We start from the raw sequence: 17,548 nt of genomic DNA, 5'->3' as shown, positions 1-17,548 counted from the left end.
AATAAATGTTGCAATCTAGACTGTCCTTTGCAATATTAATATTGCACCGTGTGATACTGCAATGAGGATTTGCAATATCTTGTGCAGCCCTAGTATAAAGATGATGTGACACAGACCAAAAAACATGCCTCTCAAGTAAGGCAGCTTTGTGCTACTCTTCATAAATAAGGATATTTAAATTTAAAAAAAAGCCACCAGCCAACAAGGACCCAGGTTTGTCTTCTCCCCACATACAGTGAAAAGTCCTTGCTTTCGTTTCAGTTTATTTCGGCCTAAAGGCCAAATTTCAGCTTAAGTCTTCAATAGTCAGACTAGAATAGTCAGCTGTGTCCTGGAAAGAAACACACAGACGACAACTGTGGTGAGTCAAAGTCTGTATTTCTGGAACTTTACACCACCCACCTTCATGTTCCCTCAACCTTCAACCACACTGAGCAGCTGAGGTTGTTGTTGTTTTTATGGATTTTTTTCTCTCTCTCTTTCTCCACAACCATCTTTTCCTCTCATCTTTCTCTCCCTGAGCGTAAGCTGGCTGCCTGTATCTTTCTATTCTAAAACACACATCCTCTCTCAATGAAACTGTATCCCAGAACCCCTCATTCTGCAGAGACCTAGTAAAAGCTTTTGCCTAATTTTTTCCAGGCAACTCTTTAATCTTTAATTTTAGTTTCAATTATAATCAGCTTTACAATTTTATATTCATAAAGCCACCTTTGGGTTTTGCATTTCATCAAAAACACAGAAAAAAAGCTTGGATCTTCCAAGTCTGTAACTGAAATGTAATGAGCACAAAAGTATTAAATATTAAGTGTTTCCTGCAAATGTTTCATTTTTGTCTGCGTGTGTGGGTGGGGGTTGGGGGGGTTATGTACTCGTGTTTTTCTACACCAACGGCTCAGAACGAAACCAGTGAGCAAACACTTTTCATGGAACCGTATCAGTATTTATCAGATTTGTTTTTGAGACCCTTTAGGTCTTCTGGAAAGGAAGCTGTGTTGATACATAAAGTAAGAGCTCAAAGTCACTGTGAGGTTTTCCCATGATGGCCCTCACCTGTAAAAAATCCTTCCTGAAGACCAGCGGACTGCTGGGAGTTTGGATGTTTTTGTAAAGATGCACATATTCAGATTGGCTTTTAGTTGAAGTTTTATTATTTTAGGTCTATTTTAGTAATTAATTTCAGAAAGTATCACATCTATTTGATTATTTCCATTTTTTTAGATTTTATCGACCACATGTTGATGTTTGTATTTCTTTGTTTACCAATTTTGTTTTTTGGGATTTGTATTTTTTTTTTATATATTTATCTCAGGTGTTTACAAACTAAACTACATGGGGAGTTCCCTAATCTCTAGCATGGTTTGGTTTAGTTATCTATTTTATCTTGTTTAGTTTTTATCTATTACAGGTCCTTCTCAAAATATTAGCATATTGTGATAAAGTTCATTATTTTCCATAATGTCATGATGAAAATTTAACATTCATATATTTTAGATTCATTGCACACTAACTGAAATATTTCAGGTCTTTTATTGTCTTAATACAGATGATTGTGGCATACAGCTCATGAAAACCCAAAATTCCTATCTCACAAAATTAGCATATTTCATCCGACCAATAAAAGAAAAGAGTTTTTAATACAAAAAACGTCAACCTTCAAATAATCATGTACAGTTATGCACTCAATACTTGGTCGGGAATCCTTTTGCAGAAATGACTGCTTCAATGCGGCGTGGCATGGAGGCAATCAGCCTGTGGCACTGCTGAGGTCTTATGGAGGCCCAGGATGCTTCGATAGCGGCCTTTAGCTCATCCAGAGTGTTGGGTCTTGAGTCTCTCAACGTTCTCTTCACAATATCCCACAGATTCTCTATGGGGTTCAGGTCAGGAGAGTTGGCAGGCCAATTGAGCACAGTGATACCATGGTCAGTAAACCATTTACCAGTGGTTTTGGCACTGTGAGCAGGTGCCAGGTCGTGCTGAAAAATGAAATCTTCATCTCCATAAAGCTTTTCAGCAGATGGAAGCATGAAGTGCTCCAAAATCTCCTGATAGCTAGCTGCATTGACCCTGCCCTTGATAAAACACAGTGGACCAACACCAGCAGCTGACACGGCACCCCAGACCATCACTGACTGTGGGTACTTGACACTGGACTTCTGGCATTTTGGCATTTCCTTCTCCCCAGTCTTCCTCCAGACTCTGGCACCTTGATTTCCGAATGACATGCAGAATTTGCTTTCATCCGAAAAAAGTACTGTGGACCACTGAGCAACAGTCCAGTGCTGCTTCTCTGTAGCCCAGGTCAGGCGCTTCTGCCGCTGTTTCTGGTTCAAAAGTGGCTTGACCTGGGTAATGCGGCACCTGTAGCCCATTTCCTGCACACGCCTGTGCACGGTGGCTCTGGATGTTTCTACTCCAGACTCAGTCCACTGCTTCCGCAGGTCCCCCAAGGTCTGGAATCGGCCCTTCTCCACAATCTTCCTCAGGGTCCGGTCACCTCTTCTCGTTGTGCAGCGTTTTCTGCCACACTTTTTTCTTCCCACAGACTTCCCACTGAGGTGCCTTGATACAGCACTCTGGGAACAGCCTATTCGTTCAGAAATTTATTTCTGTGTCTTACCCTCTTGCTTGAGGGTGTCAATAGTGGCCTTCTGGACAGCAGTCAGGTCGGCAGTCTTACCCATGATTGGGGTTTTGAGTGATGAACCAGGCTGGGAGTTTTAAAGGCCTCAGGAATCTTTTGCAGGTGTTTAGAGTTAACTCGTTGATTCAGATGATTAGGTTCATGTTAGGTTTTCATTAGCTGTATGCCACAATCATCCGTATTACGACAATAAAAGACCTGAAATATATCAGTTAGTGTGCAATGAATCTAAAATATATGAATGTAAAATTTTTATCATTACATTATGGAAAATAATTAACTTTATCCCAATAAGCTAATATTTTGAGAAGGACCTGTACATCTGCCCAGCTATATATTTATATAGTCTCTTTCCCTATCACAATTATTCTCTACATGTAAGATGACATCCACTCAACTCATACATGATTTTGATAATTAGGGTGTATGAATAAGGCACATGGTGTCACTGATACTTTAAATTATTGATATTACAAACACTGTGTAATAACAGATTTGGTCACTCTCATAGCAGGGCCTAAGAGATAAATATTTATCTATATCCACTATAAGATGAGACCACCAATTCTAAATTAATACATTTTGGAGCTCCCAGGTAAAGCTACCTGATTAACCTTTGTTTTGCATATCTGAAGAGCAATGCTGAATTTAACCAAGGCAGCCAGAGCTAACCTCCTCTGGTCCTTGCCAACAGCTGACAGCTGCAAAACTGCCCAGTTTGGTAAGCAATTATGGTTAACAACATTGTTCAATGATTCAACACATTAAGCATCGCTGCATGCTAATTTCATGCTGTTTAACAAACCCGAATCACATGGAGGACCGTTTTTGCAATCCAGGCTTTAAGATCTGAACTGTTTTTACTTTGTTGTTGGTGTTTTTGTCCCTCAACAGTTTAATTTTGATTATCAAACCACAGTCTAGGTTTTCAGATGGAGAAGATGAGAGCTGAGGAATGTGTCTATGTGTAGCAGGGGGTAGATGAAAGTGCTCTGGAGCTTAGAGACACTGAGTCACTCCCCGGGAAGGCTCACAAACAACTGGATAAAAATAGAAAAAGCAGGCGGATGAAGACAGGAGACAGACAGAAAGTGAGATCAAGAGAGGCAGGTGGACAGACGGAGAAGCAGTCAGCCACAATGAGCCGACCAGTAGACAGGCAAGACAGACATGTTGGCAGAAAATCGATCTAGTTGGACCAAAGGTGGACTCTTATCAGGAAGATGAATGAGGGAGTGTAATACGAGAAATGTAAATATTGAGATATACACAAAGGAAAAGGCTAATAGTGATGGTTTGGGTGAGAAGGAGGGAGGAAGCTGAACATGAAAACATGTGACTGAAACATGAGGAAAACAAGTTGTATATAAGTATCTGAGAGGGGGAAGAGTTTAATGACCTCCTAAAATAAACTCCTAGTCACCTTTCGACAAGTCATAATAAAACAAACCCATTCTGCATAAGTCATCTCCAGCACCATTCATGAGTCCTTGTGATATGAATGACCCATAGGAGAAAGGAACACCAATAACTATTAAGTAGGATACACGGGGATTCAAACCAGGCAGCAATACGGCATAGAAATAAGACACAGAGCTTTGAAAGCACTTTGACCAAACATACTGCAGCAGAGATATTTCTGAAGGTTGAAGTTAGACTTAAAAGGCTAAATTCAGACCGTTTCTAGGTTCTTTATCTGAATTATCAAATGCTGGTCAATTGTAGCAGCTGTCTGCCAATCTCTGCAAACTTGATGTGTAAAAACTTGCACGTTAAAAAATAAAATCTTTTGCAGGACTCCTGGACCCTACAGTAAAGCACTGTAGTGACCATTTAACTGGGGCAGTTGGACTACGTGTTGCATTCAGATTCCAAGCTGATTCAACTGATCAATAAAATTACTAACTACTTCACTCTGTCAAGTACCAGTCACATTTATTATGTAGTGCTGCTAACCTGGATTATTTCTGATCACTGCACTTTGACCTTTTTTACTGTGTTTACAAGTAGGTAGGCTAATTTTCCAGACCACTTTTAATATACTCATCGGTACATGATGTTTTTTTTGCCTCTCAGTGTCTTTTACAGTCTATCAGGGATTACCCAGGGCCCTCTGCATACTCAAAAGGTTATTGGTTGTTACTGAGCTGAAAGTCAAAATTCCTCTTTATTTTCAAATTCAAAAATTCAAAACTTGACTGACAGTATAGATGTTCACAAGGCTCATTTAAACTTAAAAGGCCCAGCACAAGCTGAAGAGAAACAACCTAAATGGCTAAAGAAAATAAACAAAGTTTTTATGCTATACTTTGACAAGTGATGTTTTCTGTACAAAATGCTGAGCAATTCCAAGATTCAGGAAAACATACTCAATAAAAGCAGAACAGGTATTTTAAAAATGTTGATCCAATACTTTAACAGCACTAAATTTGCTTTCTATAGATACTGTAAAGTCTGTAATAAGCACCTTTGTCCTTAAACACACTAACCTAGCTAAGGATATTTACTAAAACTAGTTTACTAGTCACTGTCACAGGATCATGGCCTCTTGACCATCAGTTAAGTCTCTCTGTGTAGACAACGCCGTTGGAAACACTGACCTGTGCAGAGGCTTTGGAATCATTCAGGGCTCTCTGCAGTGCATGGCTCAGTCCTTTTGAAAGGTTCTGTTTTAGGATCAGGTCCAGGCGGTTCCTGCGCAGCTCCATAGACAACACTGTGGAGATTTAAGGAAAATAGGTTTAAGTAAAGGCGCTCAGAACATGATAAAGCTGGTTTGCATTTGCATTTCTTGACAAGAACACATCACCAACAGTCTTATAAGAACCACAGCTTTTAAGATGTTATAAGCCGATTTTCTATACACTTAACTGCAAAAAATGCCGCAAAACACAAGCATAGGCTCTAATGCTACTCCATCAATTGTTTAAAAACAGGTGAAGAACAGAACATCTTATTCTAGTCTTTTGTTTTATAGATTTTGTGTTTAAGCTTTACTGCTGTGCAGTTTTTCTATTAGCTTCAGCTTTTCTACTACATCAAACACAGATGCATCTTTGTGGACTTGATAAAAGACAAGGGCCTTTTCCACCAAGCCAGTGCCAGTGATTAACTGGTGCTTAAAAAGAAACAGTTCTTTATATCTTTACATTTCCACCAAAGTAAGCTTAACAAACAGGGAACACAAAATAAAACAGGGGGAAGCTCAAACATTTACTGGATGAGACTTTTATAATGATGTGATAACATGGTTCTGACTTGGCTCTAGGTGGCGAAAAGCAAAAAGGTTCTTTTACAAAACCAGTTAGGAACTAGCTCTAACACCAGCCCAGGTTAGGCACTGGAACCTATTTGGTGGAAAAGCCATAGCAGTGGACAACACCAACAGATGACATGGCCCCCCAAATCATCACTGACTGGAAACTTCACAATACACCTCAAGCCGCATGGATTCTTTGCCTCTCCAGTCTTTATCCAGACTCTGGGACCTTAATTTCCAAATAAAGTGCAAAATGTACTGAGCAGCAGTCCAATTCTTTTTCATTTAAGCCCAAGTCAGACAGTTCTGATGGTGTCTCTTATTCAGGAGAGCCTTAATGAAGGAATATGATAGTTATAACCCATGTCCTGGGTACGTGTGTGTGTGGATGAGCTTGAAGCACCGAATCCAGCCATGGACCCCACAAACAAAGCCACAGTTGTCCCTTTTGATTATTCTTATACAATACTCTGTCATGAGAAACTGAAACTTTGGGTTATCATTATCAGCCGTGAGCCACAACTATTAAATTTAACATGAATAAACATCTGGCACGTAGCACTCTGAGTTAAATGAAGCTATATGATTTTCAGCATTTTGAGTAGAAATACTGAGATAAATTAACATTATAATGACCATGTTTAATATTGAGAACGTAAAATACTGTTCAAAGGTTTTAAATCAACACCAATTTCTTTATATTTTCCCATCAAGCCTCTGAGACTTTCTTATATTTTCTTTAATTTGTGTTGATCAATGGTTCTCCTGGCCTTCTGGAAATCTTTCAAAGTTTCACTTAAGACTTCAGGAGATTTTTCTCTCAATTCTGCCACTTGGCATTGTATTATGAAGACATATTGTAAATGTTTGCTAAAAAAAGATGATAAGAAAATAGAGAGGTGGAAGACAAAAAAAGATATGCTTGGCATGTTTTTGGTGTTTTTGAAAAGAAATCTGACACAGGACTTAAGAGATCCAGCAGATCTTTCACTGTAATGCAAGTTTTTAGCAAACTGTGAATCATCATGTTAATGCTAAAATATTATTTTTGTCCTTGAAGGACAAATATGTGTTATCTTTGTTATTTAACTTTGTTGGATAACTGTTATCTTTGTTATTTAACTTTGTTGGATAACTGTTATCTTTGTTATTTTCCATGGAGTCAATTAAAGACATGGGAACAAGAAATTCTGGCTGCTTGTATTCAAAATATGAAGAAAATCAGGAATGATTAAATATATTTGCACTGCAGTATAATTTAAAAATGTGTTAAGTTTTTAAAAAGGGTGACAATATATGTCACCCTTATATATACAATATTTATATATATGTATATATGTATTATTTAAAAAAAAAAATATATATGTTTTGTTTTAAAAGTTCCATTAAGGTATCCTACCTGTTTTGACCCAGAACTTCTCCGTCACGTTGCATGGTATAGGCATTTCCTCTGCACTGGTGGAGGAGGGACTTTGTGTGGTTGTTGTCAAAAGTGGTGTGGTTGGAACTGGGAGGAACTCAGTAGTCGTGGGTGCCTTTGTTGTGGTGGTAGCGATAGTTGTTGTAGTGGTCGTGGTGGTGGTGGGAGCAACGGTGGTCGTTGATGCAGTGGTGGTTGTAGAGGGAGCTAGAGTAGTGGTGGTTGTGGTAGTTGGGGAAACAGTGGTTGTGGTGGTAGTAGTGGTGGGCAGCGTGGTCGTAGAGGTTGTTGTTGGCAGAGTTTCAGTCGGTGTGACATGGAGGCTCATTGTTTCCTCTGTGGTTGCAGCAGCTGTGGTGTTTGCTGGTGAAGCTATAGCGCCCCCAATGATTGGCACCTCCTGTGTTGCCATCTCTGTGCTGCTAAAAGTAAGGATGGTCGTTGAGGGTGCTGCTGTGATGACCGTTGTCTGCTGAGGGCTGTCTTCTGTCACATTGTCCTTGCTGGTATTGTGTGCAGCTGTGGTGGTTTCTGGTGGTGCTTCCGTTCTACTTGTGGTAGAAAACGGCACAACTGAAGTGGTGGTTGTTGACGAGGATGTTTTTATTGTGGAGGCTGCTGTAGTTGTGCTCTGTACAGGGGTCCTAGGACGCACAGGCATAGTGGTATTCCATTGGTGGGTGGAGAAAGGGCTTGTGACATTGGCAGGAAGTGTAATATCGTGGTCGCCCACTGTGGACAGGAGTGATTCAGGTACAGTGGGCAGATCCCAGGCCGGTAGACTGCTCATTAAGTCTTCTAAAGAGAGAAAGAACATAGGTAAATCAAAAACAATATTTAATCATTTCTAAATATAGTATGTTCTAGTATTTCAAAGACTTCATGCACTCTAGCAAGGTTCTCAAGACATTTGGAAGATGAACAAGCCAATAGCATTACAGATGTTCCACCATACTTTACAGAGGTCACCATGTGCCTTTCCACATACTCATCTATTATATAGAAATTTCCTGACTTAAAAAGACCAGCAACATCTGCTTTACTTTAATGGCAGTTAATGGAAAGGGCTCTGAGCTCCCCAAAGTAATCAGATATTTATCAGACAACATAATGATACAAGTCGGTTTCAAACGTCATGCATCATGAGGTGAGTGAACTTTCTTCATAGCATAGCGTGTACCAGTGTACTGATTGCTGAACAACCATAACACTCTTAATACAATAACACAGGTGTCTCCAAATAGAGTCAATAGAAGAGGCAGTTGTTGGGTTAATAACAAACTTGTCAAGCCCCAGTTGCCACTTTTATTTAATTTTAGACTAACGTAAATAAAAAAAAAAAAGAAGAAGTGTCGAAGAAGGATCTTGGGTCGGACCAAAGCGCAGACAAGAGCTCGGTAGCCGCATCATAGTTTATTCTTAAAAAAGGTCGAAACGTAACAAAGACACTGCAGGTATGAATCCAGAGACAAAATGTAGCATAAAATCCAAGCGAAGCATAAACAAAGCATAGACGTGGTAGGGAACGGGGTAGTAACAGAACACAGAACAACAGAATAACAGAATAACAGAAGGAACCAGCCTGGAACAAAGACACCAAACCAACTAATATACTGGGGAAATAACAAAAACAGATAATCAACGGAACAGGGAACAGGTGCGACAAGGGGGCAGGGAAGGAGCAGGAACAGGTGAAACAAATACAAAGGCTGAGGAAGAGTGAAAGGACAGAAAACACAAACTAAGAAAGAGAATAAATCAGAGGAGGAAATAAAGAACTAAAATAATTATGAACTAAAGTAAACAGAGAAACTAGAGGGGAACATAGAAACAATAACCTAAGAAATAAACAAAGAGCCATAAGGAGAATCTAAATTACAAAATAAACCATCACAAGAACCCACAAAGTCCAAAATGTCACTCCATGACAAGAAGAAAGGTTTTCTTCAAATAGAAGAGATAAATCGAGCAGCAGTTTCAATCCCTACAAGAAATCAAATTTTAACGTGTCAACCTGGAAGGAATTTTAATGTCAGGGTTTTGGTTTATCTGTCAACATTGTGATAGGAAATGCATAAGGAAGGCTACCTTTAGTTCTCAGACACACCACCAGGATTCAGGGGGATTCAATCGAAGGCCCCCCTCCCATCTTTTACCAACAGGGGACTTTGGTGATCAGGGTTATGTAATCATATGAAATGCTGGAACACAGGTTATCTTCTCTTTTGCATTCTTCAGAAGGTTAAATATGTGTAAAAATTACCTTATTGTTGCGGTGAAAAGAGACCGTAAACGGAAAGAGATGGAGGTCGTATAATGGGACAGGAAGGTGATGATGACGATAATGATGATGGCAATAAGTTTAGGTTGATGACAAAATTATAAAAATGGTGGTAAAAGTAATGCGCAGTTTTTCTTTAACTTTTATTTGTTAAAAAGTGTTTTAACCTATGTATCATTTTACTTCCACTTCACAATTGTGCACGACTTTCTGTTGGTCTGTCATACAATTTCCAAAAATTACAGAGAGGTTTGTGACTGTATTGTGACAAAATGTGAAATTAATCATTTTTGCCAGACATCTGAAAAAATATTACCTACCCAAACTGTAGTTGGTTGAAGAGCTGTTGTTTCCAAGAACCACAGATATATTGGTCGATGGTGGAGTCTCACTCAGGTTTTTACTGGATGGAGAGAAGGAAGAGGATGGCAGAGAGGATGCTTTTGTTGTGGAAGAAGATAAGGCCTTGGATGATGAAGAAGAGCTTTTAGACCAAGCCGCTTTAGACAGCAGCCCTAAAGGTTTTCTGACTGCTGGTGTCTGCAGCTCTGCCGACTCTGTCAGCATAGTGAGAACTGATGAAAGGGCTGCCTGCTCTCTTTGGACCTCTTCACCCATCCTCAGCTTCTTCTGCACGAGCATGGGAGCTGGATCTCCAGGCACGCTTGGCAGCTCATCCTCCTCTGCGACAACTGGCCTCCATCCCGCTTCAGCCCAAGCTCGAGTTTCCGTCATAATCCCAGCCTCGGCAAAAACTTTCCCATGTGCTCCCACACCCATTCCTCCTTGCGTTTCTGTCCAGACTGCAGTTTTCGCCTCTGCAAACACTTTACCCTCAGGCCAACGTTTCAGTTCAGCATCAGGACCTGCTCCAGGAGAGACCTCTTCAACCCTAGCTCTGTCTCTAATAGTAGGAGTTCCTGTAAGGATCGGGGGCACAGTGGGGTCCAAAGGTATATTGCTGTGCTTCACTGACACATAATGGCCTTCCTCAGCTGCTTGAAACACAGAGAGAGAGAGAGAAAGAGAGAAATTCACGTTTCTTTGGGGCAGTTTGAGTCATGTTTCTGAAAGGAGAGAAAGTGACTCACTTCTGCACACACATCTGGAAACCTTGAATCATTACTCCTCATAAGGTCATTCCAACAACTGTCCAGCTGTTAGTAGATTTAAACCTGCCCCGCTTGCACTCTCACTTAAACTCTTAAGGAAAAAATACACACAAAAAAGTATCCATATCACTTCTCTGCCTCACATATACGGATCCAAAAGGATTAAAACTGTGACTGCTGGAAAAATAGTAATACTGTCGAAAATAGGTCACTTATGTTTTGGAGGATAAAGCATAGGGAATTAAATTTCATGTTCCGGGATCCATAAATTAGGACACAAACGCACCCTAATCAGCTGTGATTTCACAGATACTAATCTCATCCCTTAGGTTAGCCACAGAGGCTTGTGGATTTATTATTCCCAGAACAAACACAAACACCCTGCCCCCCGGCTCGGATCAACACAAATGAGAATGTAACTTGTTCTCAAAGAAAATGTGGTTCTCGGGTATTTGTAGGCCACAGAAGTCATTTTTGATTTTGTAAATACCAAAAGATGCATGAAATTGGAAAGAGAACACCCTGTCAAGGATTTTAACATCATCCTCATTAACATCATCCTCAATTTTGTAAACTTTGTAAATGGTTCTCATCGTCTCAATAAGGCTTGGAGGTTAGGCCTAATGAGGCAATTAACCCATCTAATGCAATCAGTCTCAATGGCACCTTGCATCGGTGGAACTGAAACATCACAGAATGCAAACTTACCAAGACATGGCTGTCCACCTAAACTGACAGGCCAGGCCAGAAAAGCATTAATTAGAGAAGGAGTCAAGAGGCCCATGGTAACTCTACAGATGCTGCATAGATCCACAGTTCTATTGGGAGAATCTGTCGATATGACATCAGTTATGCATTCCACACATCTGACCTTTGTGGAAGAGTGGCGAACAAAATCCATTAGAAAACCTGTTTGCAGTTTGCCACAAGCCATGTAGGGGTGGAAGGAGGTGCGGGGGTCACATGAGACCACACTTAAACTTTTATGCCTCTGTGTTATGAGCGATCGAAAGCCGACACTATTTCACCCTGAACAATCCATAAAATAGCAACATGATGTAGCTTTTTGTTCAGAAGGGCCAGGGAAGCCGGTTAGAGTTGATGGGAGCAGGAGCTAAATACTGGCAATGCTGAAAGAAATCTGTCAGAGGCAGTAACAGACCTGAGAGTGGGAAGTGTGTTCACTTTTCAGCAGGACAACAACCCTAAACATGCAGTCAGAGCGACGTTGCAATGGTTCGGATCAAAGCATTTTAATGTGTTAGAATGGTCCAGTCAAAGTCCAATTAATAATCTGTGGTAATGTTTTGAAAACTGATGTTTTCAAATGATTTCCATCCGATCTGACTTTTCTTCTATTTTGCAAGGAACAATTGAGGGGAATCGCTGCTTCTAGCTGTCTAAAGATGGTAGAGACATACCCAAAAGGACTTGGAGCAAAAGGTAGTCCTACCAACTACTGATTCAGGGAGAAGGAATACATGCACATGCCACCCTTCACAATTAATGTGTAGATCTATAACATAAAACACCTATAAAATCTATTAGAATTTGTTGTAATGAGACAAAATGTGAAAACATTCAAGGAGTATGGAAACTTCTGTAAGGCACAGAAGAATCTGTATATTAAATTTCAACACCTATTCATTTCATCTTGTAAATGTGTCGATACGTGCTTCTGTGTTGCACATTTCCCACATTCCTCCAGTCTCTGTGGAGGAGCGGTTAATTAAAATGGTGATTCTGAACTAGAGAGGTTTTGCGGAACATGCTCTGAGCTTAGCTGCTGCACATTTCCTGGAAACTTCCCATTAAAACATTTCAAACATCACGTCATTAATTACCATCTTTGGTTCAATCTGTACCTCGTTACACCATGTCATGCCATATATGTCATTAGAAGAGGAAATTAATCCACTGACAGTTTATGTTCAAGCTTCTCTGGGCTCAGAGTGGTCTGTTAGTCACTTTTAGGGAGAGGGAAAAGATGAAGTTAGAAATAACAGGGACAACGAGCTCATGGCAACAAGGGGTAAGTAACATGCTGGCTAAATTTAACCTAAAAGTCATCCTTTTGCAGATATAGATTCATCAGGATATTTCCCTTTAATAATTTAATATTAAGGGGTAAACAGGCTTAGTCTGAGGACAATGTTTGTGGACAGAAGCAACATCTATTCTGTATTTCTTAGTATTGTGAATTTAATATGGTCATCAGACATGTTCAGCATTAAGCCAGTCAAGGTTTACCTCAATTAAAGCTCTGCATATGAGTGTTGCATGTTAAAACGATTTAAAAACCTTTAATGAAATGCACTGTTTTGCATGTTTTACAGATTCTTTAAAACTGTGCCTTGCACAGAAGTATTTACATTGTTAAATTAAAAGGAGACAGATTTAGGTTAGGTTTTATTTTGTTTGTTTTTGTTCTTTACAATTTCCAAACCGATTGTTAATGATTTCTGCACATTTCACCCAAATGAATCTGGGGTAGAACTACTGTAGGATAAACTATGACTTCTAAACTTAGCCCAACATTTAGTTGTAACAGATGACTGTATTTCTCTGTGCTAAAGGGTGACTGATCATGTGACTCAAGGTCAGCTAGACAAGAAACATGGCTCTAAATGAATGATAATGTTTTCCTGTGTCTGCTCAAGACAATAATTGCTCACATTCAAACAGATAATCAGTAACAATAATATGTGCTATTGACTTTATGATGTTAGTGACATTATGATTTGGTCATAACAGCAACTCCTTCAATAGCAAACAATCAGTTTCCAATATTGAATAGTCAATTAGAGGTGGGGCTACAGCAGTGATGAATTGATAGATGGTGAGAATTAATGAAGGAATGGATGGAATGAATGACTGTACGGTATGCAGGACTGTTAGGAATGGTTTCTCTACCAACGCCACCTGCTCTGGCTGAGAGCAGCATATGCGACTCCACTACCAGACCTCTGACAAAACACTAGGAAGAAGGAAGCTCAACTGAGATCAAATATGGACAGGATGGGTGGATTGTGGAAGAGAAAGGGTGGATTAAAGGTGGATAAATGTGGATCTGAAGTGCATTAGCGTTTTGGACAAAACACGAAGGACATATTTCGCCTATTTCCATGTGAGAACATTTGGCTTACACCAGATTTTGAGAATCATTGCACAGAAATGATGCACAAAGCACTGCGGGCCATTTACAAGGCTTTTAGGCTAGAGTCATATTATGCCTTGACCAAGGTGTCTTGCCAGCTGGATGTGATAATGCCCTGCTTCATCTCTGCAGCTGCCAACACAAACGTGTAAAGCCTTCACAGCTCAGTACAAGCCTTTTGACTATTTATGTTGGGGGAGGGGGTTTTCCAGGTACAGCTATTAATGTACTGGTAAATGTTTAATGTCTCATAAACATGTGATCCGAGTAAACCACTATAACAGTGAGCAGGATAGGTCAAGTGCCAAACACACAGGAAGTGTGCAGGTATTGCTGAGCCAACTGGTCAGGGCTGTCAAGCTCTGAGAGAAAAAGTGAGGAGGGGACGTGTGGTTAGCCCAATCTCCCAGCTAGCCATCTGGTGGTGGCAGGTTTTCATTTCAATAATCAGCATTCCACAAAGTGGATAAAAATAATCTATATCTTAATCATAGAGCGGTGCCAGTTGAGATATAGCAAAAATAGAGAGATGAAGCACAGGAAACCACAACACCTTCTGCAGATGATGCTACTGTTTTTATTTCTGTATATTCATTTTATTTCAGGAATGCATGTGTAGTAATCTGGGGAAAAAAGAAAAGAAGGCATCCAAAAGTAGGAAGATTAAAAGTTGCTTTCAAGCATGATTTCGTTCAACACAAGGAAACTTGAGCATGATGGACCTAAACTATGAACCAAAACATGTTTCAAACTAAAATAGTGTTCTTTAATTCTTTCAGGTCAGAGTCATACATGTTTTTACTTTACAGTCCATTAAAACACTGAAAATTTTGAAAAATCAAGGTCATACCCCATAATATTATTATACAATTGCATATTTGCTTTGCCTTTTAATGGCATAGGAAGAGGTGCTGGTGATTTTGGTTCTTCATCATTGTGTATAATTGCAGTTTACAGGACTTTTTCTGGTACAAAGGGTGCCGTCTACCATGGGGTGTTTTTTACCAACCATGTGTCAACTCGTACATGCCCCAGGAACGTTTGGCGACAGATGATTTAAAGTAATTTTGTATGTTCTACTTATGGTGTACTGTAAGGAAATCTCGTTATATGACTCCAAGCAAAAATATCTACCAGCAGCATGTTGCTGAGAGTTATTTTGGTTTCATCAGAGATTATACTTTGTCATATTTTCTAAGAGGTAACAGGTCCATATGGGGAGCAGTATCAAAATAAATGACAATAGAGTTTTTTTTTTTTAAAGGTTTTTAGATAACATTATACATTTTAATTAAATATGTAAAATTTGAGCATTTTCTGATGACTGCATATCTCCATGATGAATAGAATTATTTAAATATTGAGAACAAACTATTTACATGCCATTGCTTAAGCACTTGGGTTTGTTTACAAGTATGAAATTAAAGTATCTTTGGGTAGCATTAAAAAATAATTTCCCCATCATTACAAAGCAGGGAAAAAAATAAACCAAGTCTGTGATTTATTAGCCTTTATTATGAAATTCGCATACTTTATGCCAGCACACCCCTGCTATAAAAATGAGAGTGCATCATGAGCAACACACATCTTTCACAGACGTGACATGACATAGTGCTCAATAAATAGGGTTTATTTATAAACAACAACAAACATGACAAGATAGGAAACGGTGGCAGAAGCTTTAAAGTCAATACAAATGATGACCCTATTTCCAACCTATATAAAGAGATTTGTAAATGCACTTTTATGCGAATACATCATCCAATTCCCTCTCCAGAGCTCACTATGGTTCAAGGTACATATCTTTTCAGTTAGAGTAGCAGTACCGATGGCAAGTTGAAGCACTGGAGCACTTGTCATGATATGAGAATCAGTGGGAGAAAGGTCCATTGGCAGATAATTGTGTCCAACACTGTGGGGTCATCCAACTAAAAGGATCATAACATCATTTTCCAGTAACTATTCATGGAATCCATCTGTCTGTGAAGGTAGGAAACAATTTGGAAAGCAGTATTGGATGAATGGCAATATATGGAATTTTACCAGTGGACGATAATGGAAGGACTGAAAAAATTACTTTACTTGCTGTAATTGTTGGGCTCAAATAATTAATTAGTAGACATAATGATTGTTTTTAAGAGCCTAAAACGTAGATTTAAAGATGAACTTTTAAAAAATGCTAGATGTGTTATAAGTCTCGACATTGTGTTGACAGCTTATTAAACAAACTAGTTTTGCAAAAAACACAAAACGTTGATAATTTTCTGAAAAGGCAGCCAGCAAAGATAATGAGGCTGTTGCACTTCTCTAATACTCAGAAGAGCTACCAAAGTGTAAGAAAACTGCCTGGCAACAACAAAACCTACCTAGAGTGTTAAATAAGTGTAAGACAAATCCCGCATTAACTGAGCAGCAAATATAATACTACACTATGTTAGCTAGGCATTAACAGTTACATATATTAATACATTTTACAGTGGTTACTTTTTGTATAACAAATAACGTAACGGTCAGATTCAATCACAATGAACAGAGGAACATGCAACCATTGGACTTAAAACTGACAAAAATTTGTGAGAAAAAAAATTACAGGATTTCTAAAACAACGGACAAAAAAGAAGAAGCACTGACAGACCCTGTAGTGGACTGACGTAAGATGTTAGATGCATCAAACATGAATAAAGTAGCTCTTTCTTCTGGCTCACCAAAGTGTTGGTTCTAAGGGGCAGGTTTTCAGTGCTAGAACCAGTGTTTCTGATGGTGGAAACAGAATGCTAGTGTCCTAAGCCACTTCTAGATGTCCCTGGAACTGGTTTGGTGGAAAAAAAAAAAAATCCTGCGACGTTCTTTATTACATGGCGGAGGTCTAATATATTGGCGCCACTCATTGTTCAGCTTTGTCCCAGCTGTTCTTTCAGAACCATCAGCATGAACAATGATGAATTAGGTTAAAAAGCTTTTATTTTATTGTATTGCTTGGCCAGGCTCTGTCTTATTTAAGTTCTCTCCAACAAAGCTCTAATGGTTGCTATTCCCTTCGCTCTAATAACATGTTCCTTTTGCTTGTTCCACGCATTCAAACAGAAAAAGGGAATCAAGCATTCAGCGTTGCGGCTTCTACAGCATGGAATCATCTCCAGTCTAAACTCAAGATATCGGATCTGATTGCTTTGAAATTATTTCAAACATGTTTTAATAATAAGGAAAGGGAATTTATTAATCAGTCTTCTTACATTATTATTTTTCTTTTAAGTTTCTACATATGATGTTTAAATGATTGTCTTGTAATGTGTTTGACTTGTGTAACTCTTTTTTGATTGTGCTGCAGACTTTCTGTCCAGGTCCCCTTTGCAAATGAGATCTTGATCTAAATAGGGGTTTAACCTTGTTAAATAAAGGAAATGAAAATGCAAAAGCATCAGACACTAAATATGAGCCAGCTGAAATGACAAAGCCACTAAGTTTGTTTTGAGCTGCTGAATGCACTCTGTGTAGTCAGAAAAATCTGTCTGCTACATGTTCATCTGAAAAAAAGGTTAAGGCTAGGCCTAGAATATAACCTGCAGAGTTGAGAGCCTGTTGCTTCTGTCTTCTTTAAGCACATTAAAATTGCAGATAATGATAATAATCTCTTGAAAAAATAACATTTAATTTTAAACAATGCATAAAATT

General features: G+C 39.1%; 1 protein-coding gene across 4 annotated transcripts in view; it reads right to left on the bottom strand.

Annotated features, from left to right (window-relative positions):
• The window catches only part of kiaa1549la (KIAA1549-like a), a 126,048-nt gene that overhangs the window by 74,584 nt on the left and 33,916 nt on the right, over positions 1-17,548 (bottom strand). For 2 of the 4 annotated variants that reach the window (XM_047347800.1, XM_047347809.1), the window contains exons 2-4: positions 9,928-10,605; positions 7,306-8,124; positions 5,248-5,363 (exon numbers count right to left, since the gene is read on the bottom strand). In XM_047347800.1, coding sequence (XP_047203756.1) covers positions 5,248-5,363; positions 7,306-8,124; positions 9,928-10,605 — 1,613 coding nt within the window. The remainder of the gene's footprint in view (positions 1-5,247; positions 5,364-7,305; positions 8,125-9,927; positions 10,606-17,548) is intronic. The other 2 variants (XM_047347817.1, XM_047347827.1) reach the window with 2 other exon arrangements.

The sequence above is a fragment of the Girardinichthys multiradiatus genome, chromosome 2 (genome assembly GCF_021462225.1).
Source record: "Girardinichthys multiradiatus isolate DD_20200921_A chromosome 2, DD_fGirMul_XY1, whole genome shotgun sequence".
Lineage (NCBI taxonomy): Eukaryota > Metazoa > Chordata > Actinopteri > Cyprinodontiformes > Goodeidae > Girardinichthys > Girardinichthys multiradiatus.
This window is presented reverse-complemented; position numbering and strand designations above follow the sequence as displayed.